Raw genomic sequence first — 13,681 nt, 5'->3', positions numbered from 1 at the left:
TCAAGTCACAAGTTTACCATGCCGACTTAGATTGGACAGGCTAGCATGCTTGCACTTGTTTTTTGTATTCTTTTTATTTTTTCCTTATGATTTCATCCTTCAACTATTTTTTTTGAAAATCTTTGTTAGCTTTTTTATGGTGTTTTTTTTATTAGAATATTATTTAATTTAATATATGGCCTATTTTTTCTTTTTGTTTTTTTTAAATTAATTTGATTTATTTTCAACTCTTTAAAATTTAAAAAATTAAGTAATTATTTCATTGTTTGCTTGTTTTTTTTCCCCTTGCTTGCTTAAGGCCCGTGCACCACCCTTAAACATTTTTTTTTTAAATAAGCAAATTGTTGTTTGGTATAAAACAAATCTCATGCATCTGGTTGGCAGAGACTATATCTATTTTTTTTAACACAAGATAATAATAAAATATTATCTATGTGTTTATAAAATAATTTTAAATCATTAACAATATTTAAATCATGATAATACTTTTTATATAATTTAAGTTAATAGGAAGAGAATTTTCAAGTTAACTTTCTATAGCAAATTTACCTACCATATAATATGGTCATATTTTAATTAAGTACTAATTCCAAATTTATTATTTCAAAACTAAAAAAATACTCATTTATCATCACATTTTTAAAATGGAGGAATGCAAAAAGTATTTTTATAAAAAAGAAAAGCAAATATATGAAACTCATGTCAACATCAATGGACCTTAAAATTCAAACTTTTATTTAATGCGTAGACATTATATTTGATACCAGGTGAAAAATTACTTCTGTAAATTTAAATATAACATCATTATCAAGAAATTTGGTGTTTGAACTTTGAACTCGATTAAATTTTACTTTTTTAACATTTTTTTTTTAATTTTTCACCGCATTCCAAACACAATCTAAATAGAAAAATATCTCAATGATGAGGGGCGCACTCCTGTCTTCCTCGATCCCTCTTTTTAAGGAAAAGAAAAAAAATCCATCTTTGCAGATTCAATCCAAAAAAAATCCTTTCTCTAAGATTCTCCCTGTCTCTCCTCCAAATTTTTATTTTAAAAACCCCTTCTTTCTTGGCGCGAAAGCAAGACATGAAAGTTGATGGCAGTAGTGATTTAGTAGGAGAGAGTGGGACTGTAATTGAGGGGTTGTCGGAATATTATAGATATAGTCCGCCGGCTAAGGTGGCGATCGGAGAGGAGAGGGAGAGGGAGAGGGAGAGGGAGGGGGAGGAAGAGCTGTTTGTGCCACCGTTGAATTTTGCGATGGTGGATAATGGAATATTCAGGTCGGGTTTCCCTGATATTGCTAACTTCACCTTCTTGCAGTCTCTAAGTCTTCGTTCCATTCTGTAAGGATCGGTTACCATTTCTGTCCTTATTTTATTTCATTATTGCTATTATTATTATTAAGATAAATGGGTTTTATTTATTTTTAATTTTAATGGCCTCTTTTTTCTAGATATTTGTGCCCTGAACCATATCCAGAAGCAAATAGTGATTTTTTGAAGGATAATGGAGTTCAGCTTTTTCAGTTTGGCATGGAGATGTGCAAGGTATTTTTTCTTTTTGTGCTTAAGTATTTTGTTTTATTAAATTTTAAGAATAATTATGACTTGGGATTTTTAAATGATTGATTAATCAATCAATCAATCATAAATGGGTGAGATTTTTGAACTTTGGTACTCCATAATTTCATGTTAATGTAATAATTCTCTAGTTTCTATTAACTTAATCTCATTGTGCGAAAGCTAGTCTGAGGATACTTCTGAATGTGACATAAAAAATTTAATTTCATTAGAGAGCTCTAGGAGGGAAATGTTGTGTTGATCATTCAATTAATGGGGCTTGAATTGATTGAGGTGTTTTTGCTCATGGAGTTGGAAATTGTGGGACTATAGGAAGAAGATAAGAATTTTTATTTTGGTGTTTGTTGGAGTGAATGAAGCTCTTTTGCATTTGAAACAATATTGTTGTTTGCAAATTGAAAGTAATTGATTTGATAATGTGGACTGGACAGGAGCCTTTTGTAAACATCCCAGAGGAAACAATCCGTGAAGCATTGAAAGTACTCCTTGGTATCTTGAAAGCTTCCAACTTCTTAGACTTGTCAGTTTTTAAGTTTCTTGTTTTACAATATTCTCACGTTCTTCTTTCCACATGCCAGATGTAAGGAATCACCCCATTTTAATCCACTGCAAGCGAGGAAAGGTAATTGTATTTCTCTGCTTTTTTAGAATAAAGAAAAAATGCTAGTGCTTGTGTTGATTGTTGGATCTTTGGTGTATGTCCAGCACCGAACTGGATGTCTGGTGGGATGTTTGAGAAAATTGCAAAGATGGTGCCTATCATCTATATTTGATGAGTACCAGAGGTTTGCAGCAGCCAAAGCTAGAGTATCAGATCAGAGGTTTATGGAGCTGTTTGACATTTCAAGCTTGAAGAATTTTCCTTTGTCCTTTCCTTGTTCAAGCAGATAAGTGAATGTACAAGCCTAGTGAAAGAAACTCAAACACTGCCTGAAAGAGATTGGAGAGTCCAGAAATGGAGACAAGTTTAGTGGGGTATAGAAGTTAGAGGGAACTAGTATTCCTATTGCTCTTATTCTTCTTCGTTCTTTTAACACCCTATTTTGAGTGGACCAGCGGGCACATCGGCAGGAGTTATAAAACTCTGTTTCCCTGTTTTTCATCAATAATTATCACAAACATGTGATGCCCTTCGTGTTTTCTGGGCATTTATCCTCTGGCATCAACATGGTTCTTCTGTTGTTTAAGAATATAAAGGTCAAGATGTCTTGTTCTGTACTTGATGCAAATGTCAACCAAGTTGAACTTGCAATCCACTTTTTTTCATATAGTTTGCAGAGTCCTGAGCAAATTAGTAGCATTACATTGGTCTTCTGAGTTTTTTGTAGCGAGTTTTTACTACTTATGTCCCGTTATTGTTAGAAACTTGCTTTATCATTACTTTGAATCAAGAAAAGGTGAGGACGAGTTCTGACCTCTATGTTAGCATATGCAGTCACAGCATCCAGTTCAAGTGATTCTGATTCCTTGCATAGCCAAGGCACTAAATTAGCAGAAATAGTAGCATTGCACTTCACAATAGCACATGCATATTCTCTTCAAGTACAAGAAATAGAAACCGAATCAAATACAAAAGATCACATCAGTAAATAAAAGAAATCCTCACAGATGATTATTAACCTCTCTCTCTCTCTCTCTATATATATATATAAAGTTAAAGAAAATGTTGGCGAGCAACAATCGAATCGTCAATCAAAGAATGACGACTGAAACGATATCTCGGCCATTGCATTTGTTCTACCTCTGTTCTTCCGAGCAAAAGAGACACTAAGGAATCTGTCTCTCCTATTCCTTAACAGAACTGAGGTTTTGTTGCTAAAGATCATTTCTTTAAGGGAAAGAAACACAACCCATTGAAATTCAGACCAGAAATCTTAAGCTTTTTTTGATAAAAAAACATTGCTGTGAACAAAAACAACAAAGAGACCAGAGCCCGTTAAAGTACAGGACACAGGATATAAAAATGATGTTTTGATGTTAAATATCATGGCTTTACATTCAAAATCAACAAGCCTCATCAAAACATGGGCCACCAAAAAAAAGGAAAAAAAAAAGAGAGAAAAAATCATGAATCTTGAAGGGACAGCTATAGCTCCTAAAGCCTGCAAGCAAGCAAGACACTTGTTTACAGAGGCTTTTGTAAGGTAATAATAAAAACCCTAGAAGCCTGTCGACTAGTTAAATGACCATATCACCCTTTATCAAATTAACCTATCTCCCACTTGACAAGATCCTTTGGCCCACGCATGATCCAATTGGGTTGCCAATCCAAAAGTCAAGAGATTTTTTTTTCTCCAAGGTCATTAGATCCAACGGTTGATAATGACCTTACAACAGATTCCATATTAGATGATTGCCCCAATATTGTTTTAACTTTTAAAATGATCCCTACCAACATCTTATAGGGTTTCTTTCCAAGGTCCCCAAAACCCCATATCCGCCACTGGATTGAACTCATGATCTATAGTCCTCTCAAATTCCTCTCAAATTCAGCTCTTTTGAGCCTTTTCAAGCTATAAAGGCTTAAACTTTAAGCTTTTCAATAACTGTAAGTACTCTTTTCTTTATGTTCCTTTATAATTAGAGCGCAAAGATTGTAGCTTTCAATGTTATTTTGATTGAATTTAAGATCAAATAAGTATTTATCAATTTGGGTTTTTGAGATTTTGTGAGTTAGAGAAGGAATAATTCTATGGGGAAATCTGGAGGTAGGAAAAAGAAGGGAAGTGGTGCTGGTGCTAACCAAGCATTAAAAGGGGGAAATAATGGTAATACGAACTCAGTAGCAACCCCAAATGCTAATGGGGGAATTGATTTAAACTCTTTAATATTTTTGAAGAGAGCCCATGAGCTTAAAGAAGAAGGGAACAAGAGGTTTCAAAATAAGGACTTTGCAGGTGCTCTCGATCAATATGACAATGCTCTTCGCTTGACTCCCAAAACACACCCTGACCGTGCTGTATTTCATAGCAACAGGGCTGCTTGCTTGATGCAAATGAAGCCTATTGATTATGAGACTGTTATTACTGAGTGTACTATGGCACTTCAAGTGCAGCCTCAGTTTGTCAGGGCTCTTCTTAGGAGGGCTCGGGCATACGAGGCTATTGGTAAGTATGAAATGGCTATGCAGGATGTTCAGGTTTTGTTAGGAGCTGATCCGAATCACCGTGATGCATTGGATATTGCTCGGAGATTAAGAACTGCATTTGGTCCTCGCCAAGAGGCTCAGCAGGACCTCCAGAGTCGCCCATCCCCTGCTGCCTTAGGGGCATCTGCAGTGCGTGGTGCTCCAATTGCTGGTCTTGGGCCTTGTTTACCAGCCCGACCGGTATCAAAGAAGGCTGCTGCACCATCTGGGGTATCCCTTGTATCACCTATTAATAAGATGGAAAAGCCTCTGATGAATTCGGTAAGTGAAAATGGTCCTGAGACCAAAAACCAGTTGCCCAAGCTTGTGTTGAAGCCTTCAAGTGGTTCTTCAAAAGCTTCTGCCAATCCAGGAAAGGATAGACAGGGAAAGGGATCCTTATCTTCCTCAGTGTCACTGCCTAGAAAGGTTTCAGAGGTGCCAGTTCGATTAAGACCATTGAAACTTGTCTATGACCATGACATAAGGCTAGCACAGATGCCAGTTAATTGTACCTTTACAGTACTAAGGGAGATAGTGAGCAAGCGTTTTTCATCATCCAAGTCAGTTTTGATTAAATACAAAGATACTGATGGTGATTTGGTGACTATAACATGCACAACCGAACTCAGACTAGCAGAGTCCTCTGTAGACAGCCTTTTGGTAAAGGAGCTTGGTACGGATAAAACTGATTCGGTTGGGATGCTGAGATTGCATGTTGTTGAGGTGAGTCCAGAGCAAGAGCCACCTTTAGTGGAAGAAGAGGAGGAGGAGGAGGAGGAGAAGCCTCCTGAGAGCGAGGAGAACAAAGGAGATGAAAGTGGGTCTCATTCATCACTCGGTGAATCTGTGTCAGAAGTGATTGATACTGAAATTAATAAGGCAGAGAAAGAAACTACAAAGGAGAAACTAGAAGCCTCAGGAGATCCTGAAAGCAGGGAAGTAGAGATGGATGATTGGTTGTTTGAGTTTGCTCAGTTATTTCGCACCCATGTTGGTATTGATCCAGATGCTCATGTTGACTTGCATGAGATTGGGATGGAGCTGTGTTCAGAGGCTCTCGAGGAAACAGTAACAAGTGAAGAAGCTCAAAGCCTTTTCGACAAGGCTGCCTCAAAGTTCCAGGAGGTGGCTGCTTTGGCTTTTTTCAATTGGGGAAATGTCCATATGTGTGCAGCAAGGAAACGCATACCCTTAGATGAGTCCGCTGGAAAGGAGGTTGTGTCTGCACAGCTTCAAACAGCTTATGAATGGGTTAAGGATAAATATTCTTTGGCCAGAGAAAAGTATGAGGAAGCGCTGTTGATCAAGCCAGATTTCTATGAGGGTTTGCTGGCGCTGGGGCAGCAGCAATTTGAAATGGCCAAGCTTCATTGGTCATTTGTGCTTGCTAAGAAAATAGATCTTTCGAGCTGGGACTCTGCGGAAACGCTTAAACTCTTTGACAGTGCAGATGAGAAGATGAAAGTGGCTACTGAGATGTGGGAGAAGATGGAGGAACAGAGAGCAAATGAGCTAAAAGATCCAAATGCAAGCAAGAAAGATGAAATGTTGAGAAGAAGGAAGAAACAAGGAAGTAATGTTGAGGGCGAGTCCTCTGAAAGTGGTGCTCAGGGTGAGATTTCACCAGAGGAAGCAGCTGAACAAGCAGCAGTAATGAGATCACAGATACATCTCTTCTGGGGTAACATGCTATTTGAGCGATCCCAAGTTGAATGCAAATTAGGAATGGATGATTGGAAAAGAAAACTCGATGCTGCAGTTGAGCGCTTTAGGCTTGCTGGAGCCTCTGAAGGTGACATTTCAATGGTTCTGAAGAACCATTGCTCCAACGGAGATGCAGCGGAAGGAGATGACAAGAAGGTTCAGAATTCAAACACTGATAATGTTAATGAAGCTGATAAGAGTGAGGAGGTAAATAAAGTATGATGGAAGTGATAGAGACTGATGTTTCTTTAGCGTGCAATGGCATCGATGAATAACCTCCTTGTGTTCTTATTAATCATCATGAACTGGGGTGGGGGTTCTTCTCTCAGCTGGAGGATAAACAGCAGTGTTCCTCTGCAGATGTTTGCATTGCAAGGTCTCCATGTAACCTTGGAGGTGATTTTTTTTCCCTGTTTGCATACCAATGAGTTTTCCATAAACAATTTTATTTTCCTAGGGTTTTTGACATTAGTGTGGTCATATAATCAATTCTTGATTTTGTGGAACTTGGCTCATTCAATTGCCTAGAGTTGTTGCGCTTTAATAGCTGTCTTCTTACCGTTTTAATTTGCTGGCTGTAGCATGCATGATGGTCTTTTTTCCATGGTTGCATTCTTACAATAAATATAAAGTTTCTGGCCTTTAATCAAGTTAAATCTTCCCAGATTTAAAAGGGAGGAAAGGATTCTGTATTATGTCATGTCAACATACCTGTGAGCATTCCATACAACCCATTCGACTTGAGGATTTCATGATAACTAAAATGGCTCTAGTCTTTAGATCTGTTGCCATGGATGAATCATGATTCTAAATTTCTTCAAGTTTCTCAAGTTTTTGAGTTTGATATGATACCATGTTCTTTGTTTGTGTCGGTGGGGTGTCACCGGTTGTCTGAGTGAGAGTTCCCTCCCAGAGAGTCTGGGATGCCAGCTCTGTACGAAGCAGCGCATTGAAATGGCCACCGCTAGTTTGCCTAGCCAAGGAGGTAGAAGGGCGAGAGCTGCTAATGCTTGCTTGCCTCTCCATTACTCCCTATTGATTTTTGCTTGTGACTTGTGATCCTAGAAATTGGTAATATACTGTGATGGAAGTACTGATTTATGTTTATGCTTACCACCTAATTTCTACTCATCAAGTTGAAAGGTAAATGACATGGTAGGAGAATCCCAGTTGAAAAATATTAATTTTTTTAAAAAAATATTTTAAAAATATAAAAATAAATGGGGTTTTTTTTTTTCATAGGATTAATCGAGGTGCGCGCAAGCTAACTCGGACACCCACATTAAACTAAAAAATAAATGGGTTTTAATGCATCAGAAAGTTGGCATGTCTATGTGAATGGATTTAGATCAATGATAACACTAAATCAATGTGAATAAATGAATAGTTGAAGTTCTGTACCATTTCAAACCTCAGGAATTACCATAAGAGATCATGCTAATGAGTGGGAATTTTTCTTTATATCAGGTTTGAGAATATTACTGTTACTTCGTTGACACTAGTCAGATTGCTTTCTCAATAAAATAAAATAAAATTTACACAGGCTTTTTGGCCATGCTTTTACGATTAAAAAAATAAAAAGGTTTATATATATATATATATATATATATATATATATAAAATTATGTGTATTAATAAATAAAAAATCATAAATGATAATTAAAAATAAAACTGAAAAAATCAAGAAATAGATGTAGATCAAAATATTTAATATCGTAAGATGAGACATTTATCCTGTTGTGTTTGTTAAAATGTTTTTATTAAAATAATTTTTTTATTCAATTAAACGATAATAGAAATAGACACATATATTAAATTGATTTAATAAAATAAAAGAGAAAAAAAATATCATGCAAGGCTGCACATATTAGAAATATTATCTGAAAATAATTTTTTTTATTTTCAAAAATATAGTTCATCTATATAAAAGATAAAAAAAAATAGTTGAATTAGAAAAATCTCTTCAAAAATTAAATGTATAATTAAAAAATAATTGTAATTTCAAATAGGCTCTCTAAATTAAATAAAAGAGAGAAAGGGTATCAATTTAAATATAAATAAAAACTATTTGAAAAAAAAACATATATCAAGAAGCATTAATTTGTTAAAAAATATATAGAAAACAAAAAAAAAAAAAAAACAAAAGGCCAAATGTTGTTGGGCCTGACCCATGTTGTTAGGGCCCACACGCGGCCTGTTAGGGCCTTTATTTTTTTTGTTGCATCATGTTGTCCACTCAATTTTTTTTGAAAAAAAATTAGATAACATGTTGCACGCAGGACAAATATTTTTTCCTCTTACAAAAGTTTCATACAGCTTTTTCAATGTATTTTTTTACATAAAATAATTTAAAGTGTAAATTGAAAAGTTTATACATATATATAATCAAATAAATCGAGAACTATGTGTGGTATTGAACATGAAAAAAAAGGTATTAACTATAACTAAAAATAAAATGTGTTAATAAATGAAACATTTATTCAGTTATGTTTATGAAAATTAATTTTTTATTCAATGAAATGATATTAAAAATAGACACATATATTAAATTGATTAAATAAAATAAAAGTGAAAAACAATATCATATAAGGTTGCACATATCAGAAATATTATCTGAAAAATAAACATTTTTTATTTTTAAAAATAAAGTTCTTGTATACAAAAATATTAAAAATAAAATTATTTATGAATCAAAATAATTTTTTCAAAAATTAAATACACATAATACCATCAAAAATAAATCTCTATAAAAAAGTTAAATAAGAAAAAAACAATATCAATAAGGGATATTAATCGAAACATGAATTTTTTAAAAAGATATCAGTAAAGAAAAAATAATATTAGAAAACAATAATTGTTCGGTTATTGTGGCTTAACTTGTTAAATTTATGACTCATACCATGAACTCAACTATATTCAATATTTCTTCCTTTAAATTTATATTTAACATTTTTTTTAAAAGAGCCAAAAAGACCTAGACTAGCGGGACCAGTGAAATGAAGAGCCCAAGAGCGCTGACAGGCTTGAGCTTATTTTTTTTTAAAGTGTTATCCGTGCCTTTTTTTTTAAAAAATGTAAGTGAACGATGTGGAAGACGATGTGTCATCTACAAACCCAAATTCTGGTCATTATAATGGTGACTGAAAAAATTACGGTAGCTTGTCTTTTGCCTAAAAAACACAATTTCCAAACTATTTTAACTCAAAAACAATTCAAAAACACCTACAAACCATTCCATGAACTCTAAATACCCCCAAAAAAATCCAAAAACCTGAAATCAAACCAATTTAATGTTGGCTTTCTTGGCTCAAATTTAATTTTTCATGCAATATCGAGGCTCTAAACGATAGCCATAAAGTCTCTCTCATCTCATGGAACCTGTGGACACCAAGAAAACCCATTTTAATGGCTAGAAATGGAATTAACGATGAATTTCTCTCTCCTTGTCGAAATTTGGTGACCCTCTCTCTCTCCTCTGTTTAACTAAGAAGTAAAAAATAACACAAATGAACTTATGTATGAAAATTTATTTTTTGAAAAAACAAAGGGACCTAAATGATATATACTGCATTATTTTTAAAGATCGAGGACCTAAGTGAATTTTACATGCAATCTTTGGCACGCCATCCATGTTTGGCATCTGCTTCAGTTCAGTCCACTTTCTTTTAGTTTCACCATTGACTAAGCATTTATAAGTAATTGGAATTTAATTAGGATTAAATTATACAAAATAAAACTTTAAGAACCAAAATAAAATCAACAAAAATATACAGGTTATTCACAATTTTTTGTAAGAGGGTGAACAATGCCGACTTTACATTGTTCACCCCACACGTTATAGTTTTATAAGTAATGATATTTGATTGTGAAAGGGATGTGTTGTAATTTGTAGCTTATATAGACAAATGCAGTAGTGAAGTGGAGCATAGCGGAAATGACATTAAATTTTGTGTTATATCTAATTTTTTTTTTCTATTGAAATATTTATTAATAATTAATGAAGGTTTTTTACAACAAGATGCAAGAGCCATTATGAAACTAGAGCATTTTTGCTTGAAATGAAAAAAAAGAGTAAATGGTAGGTCAATTTTATAGATTTTTTTTCGCAATTTGTTCCCGACTTTATTTTTTTTTTTAGTTTAACGTGGGTATCTAGACCAGCTTGCGTGTATCTTGACTAATCTCACGGGCCCTGAAGTTAACGATCATGTAAGCTTCTAGTGGTCATTATATGAGCAACCACAAGGCTCGAACATGAAACAATAGAGAAAGCAAATCTCTTGATCCCAAGCTCTTACTACTAGGTCACCATCTAAATATTTGTTCCTGAGTGTATTTGTTTTGCCTTGTGATTGCATTTAATTCTTTTTAACACCAAAAATATGGTGTTTAGAGGTGAAAGCAAGGGCACAGAGGAAATGCAATGCAAACCAAATAGTATTCATGAAGTGAGGAGAAGTGTATTGTATTTCTAGTTCTAAAAGAAAAAAATCCACCTCAAAACTATTCAAAACAAATTTATTTTTATATTTTCATTCTTATAATTAAACACGTTCCCATCAATTTTATATTTATCTTTTTATCTTGAAATATTAACTGAAAAAGGAACCAAACAAAACCTTGAGATATTAATTATAAATTACACCAATTCTCATGCCTTCTTCCTCATCCTTGTAAGGCAAGAAAGAGGGCAGATCTTTGAATTTGTTTTGGCGCCCATTGTAACCTGTGGAGCTCAAGATAGAGAGGTAAGATGAAGAGACAAGCGAGGCAATATTTTTAAGCTTGACTCTATCACATAGTATTCAAGGACGAATAATTGCATGTCAAAGAGGATTTTGGACGTTCTAATTTCTACAACATAAAATTACGAGTAATTCGACGCCCGACCTCTTAGACATGATCAGGAATAACATCAAAGCATACCTTAAGAGCTAATTATTAGTCCAAGCTTTCGGCTTATTCAAACAATTAAGCTCCACACTAGACCAACACATGTAAACTAAGACAAAATTAAAATACCAACACTAGAACGACAACAGTCCCCATTAGTAGGGACAGAACACCCCCTTCCATTCCTCTATAAGAGGACTCAAGCAGTCGCAATTGGATCCATATTGACTGTAGATTCCATGGCCTTCATGGCTTCAAATCTTGGCTTCTTGGCTTGGAATTTGAGGCCAGCATAGAGCTTCATATAGTCCTCAAACACAAATTTTGGGTAGATTTGGCTTTCCTCTGCTTCCTTCTCTACCAATTCCGGTGCTGGATACATGACAGCATCACTGCCTGGGTTGTAGAATGATGCTATTGACATCCTGGTACCATCTGTTTGAGCTATGACACGGTGCAATACACTCTTGTATTTGCCATTGGTAATTACCTACATGGCCAAAAAACATTGTTAATATGACACTTGACAATACCATGATACCATTATTAATGTAACTCTCTTGTCATCCCTTAACATGGTGTAGATTCCTTTAAAAACCAAGTTCCCCACTACTCATGATATGTTTAAAACTACATATTCTCACACTTTAGAACCATAATTTGAAAGTGACAGAAAAAAATAAAGTAATGATCAGGACTATGTGTGTAATTATACCTCAAGTTGGTCACCTAAGTTGATAACAATGGAGTGTTTCATGGGTGGAACATCAATCCATTGGCCATCCTTGAAAAGCTGGAGGCCACTGACCTTGTCATCTTGGAACAGTAAAATGATGCCACCAGCATCAGTGTGAGCCCTGAGGCCCTTGATCAGGTCTGGTTTAGGGCATGGAGGGTAGTTGCTGACCTTGGTACCAAAATTCGGTCCCTTGGACCCATGAAAGGCTTTCTTCAGGTAGCCCTTTTCTAACCCAAGATTCTCACACAGCAAGTCTAGAAGTTGCTCAGCAAGTTTCTCCACTTCCAGTGCAAACTCCTTCATTACCTTCCTGTTAAGTTCACAAAAACAAGTAAACAAAGAATATTAAATGATCATCATTAGTCAATAACCACTTCTTTTCTTGGCAACTTATTTAAATACCTTGGTTGAAACACAAAGTCATCTGCTTATAATGTTTTCTTTCAAGTATCATTGATTTGCAATATTCAAATCGAACGTCACAGTTATACAATCTTTGTGAATCATTGTTGCGAAGTTTTGAAACGTTGAATTGAAAAGTCAATTCTTTTGTGTTAAAATTAAGGCACCGAAGACTTTGGTTACTGTCTCCGTCTCCGAACAGAAAAATCAACTATGTAATGAAGATAGTTGAAACATGTTTTCCGTACTTGGAACTGTTTGGAATGAGACTGTCTCAAAATTTTATGATTTTTTCTTATCTATATCTTCTGTTTTCAAACATAAACCTAACATAACTTTAAGGTTCCGTAAGAGAATTGAAAATAAAAAAATGTAAATGTAACCTGTAATCTTCTTCAAGATCAGGGATTTCAGCCATATTCGACTCAGGAAGGTGGCGCAAGAAGAAAGTGCTTTCCCAGTCCAAGTCACTGATTTCAGATTGAACAGCCTCAAGACCTTTGCTGGCCACCATTTCCTTAAACCTTTGCTCCATGCATTTCCTATAGTGCTCCTTTGTGCGTCTCTCCACAGTGTCCAAGAGATCATGAGATATCCCATGGTTCACCAACTTTACGAGTAGTAGTAGACATCAACAAACACATAAAACAGATTGTTAGTATAATCAAAACTCAGTGAATTCTATGGACAAACACATACACATTAAATTTTTTTGCAAGCACCTCAAAGAAACCCCAGTTCTCACAGGCATCTTCAATCTTCTCCATGGTTGGTTTCCTCTCTTCACCATTAAGCTTTGACAAGTCAATAACTGGGAAGCTCTCCATTCTTGATTTTATCTCTCTCTTTCTAACTAAATAAGAGCTCCTTCGACACCAAGTGCTAACTCTTTCCACTCTAATGTTTGTAGCTCAGTTGTGCGTGAAATGAGATGATGGGAAGATGGAATTTATAGGCCCTAGAGAGGCAAAAAAAGGAATAAGCTTAAAAGCTGGGGGTCTTAGAAAATCCAAATCCAAGGTAAAAAAAGAAGAAGAACAGGACTTATGGAGCATGTATGTGGAGTTATCTTCCTTTCTAGCTATTATAAATGCTTTTAGAGGGTAGGAGACCCCACGTCTTCATTCGTGGTTGTACACTTCGAAAATTACTTTCTTTCTTTGGGACTTGACCAAACGAATAACTCAACAGTCGCCATGACTTTTTCAATGCATGCCCCTATATTTCTC

At 35.0% G+C, this 13,681-nt stretch overlaps 3 protein-coding genes and 1 non-coding gene across 4 annotated transcripts; 2 read left to right on the top strand and 2 right to left on the bottom strand.

Moving 5' to 3' along the window:
• The first annotated feature begins 918 nt into the window (after nucleotides 1-918).
• LOC133703525 (probable tyrosine-protein phosphatase DSP4) lies at nucleotides 919-2,854 on the top strand. The gene is made up of 5 exons (XM_062128106.1): nucleotides 919-1,347; nucleotides 1,458-1,551; nucleotides 2,016-2,073; nucleotides 2,163-2,206; nucleotides 2,290-2,854. The coding sequence occupies exons 1-5, from the start codon at nucleotides 1,088-1,090 to the stop codon at nucleotides 2,473-2,475; spliced, it is 642 nt and encodes a 213-aa protein (XP_061984090.1). The 5' UTR covers nucleotides 919-1,087; the 3' UTR covers nucleotides 2,476-2,854.
• A 393-nt stretch (nucleotides 2,855-3,247) lies between these two features.
• On the bottom strand, nucleotides 3,248-3,380 carry LOC133704004 (small nucleolar RNA snoR111). Its single transcript, XR_009843972.1, has one exon. It is a non-coding gene; the product is annotated as a small nucleolar RNA snoR111 (small nucleolar RNA).
• Nucleotides 3,381-3,950: 570 nt separating this feature from the next.
• LOC133703524 (protein CLMP1-like) lies at nucleotides 3,951-7,068 on the top strand. The gene has a single exon (XM_062128105.1). The coding sequence runs from the start codon at nucleotides 4,277-4,279 to the stop codon at nucleotides 6,638-6,640; it is 2,364 nt and encodes a 787-aa protein (XP_061984089.1). The 5' UTR covers nucleotides 3,951-4,276; the 3' UTR covers nucleotides 6,641-7,068.
• Nucleotides 7,069-11,193: 4,125 nt separating this feature from the next.
• On the bottom strand, nucleotides 11,194-13,433 carry LOC133703230 (1-aminocyclopropane-1-carboxylate oxidase). Its single transcript, XM_062127687.1, has 4 exons — nucleotides 13,175-13,433; nucleotides 12,836-13,062; nucleotides 12,027-12,360; nucleotides 11,194-11,801 (listed from the first exon to the last, which is right to left on the bottom strand). Exons 1-4 carry the CDS (start codon nucleotides 13,277-13,279, stop codon nucleotides 11,511-11,513), a joined length of 957 nt encoding a protein of 318 aa, XP_061983671.1. The 5' UTR covers nucleotides 13,280-13,433; the 3' UTR covers nucleotides 11,194-11,510.
• Nucleotides 13,434-13,681: the final 248 nt, after the last annotated feature.

This window comes from Populus nigra, chromosome 9 (genome assembly GCF_951802175.1).
Source record: "Populus nigra chromosome 9, ddPopNigr1.1, whole genome shotgun sequence".
Lineage (NCBI taxonomy): Eukaryota > Viridiplantae > Streptophyta > Magnoliopsida > Malpighiales > Salicaceae > Populus > Populus nigra.
Note: the sequence above shows the minus strand (reverse complement) of the source record. Positions and strands in the feature narration are given on the sequence as shown.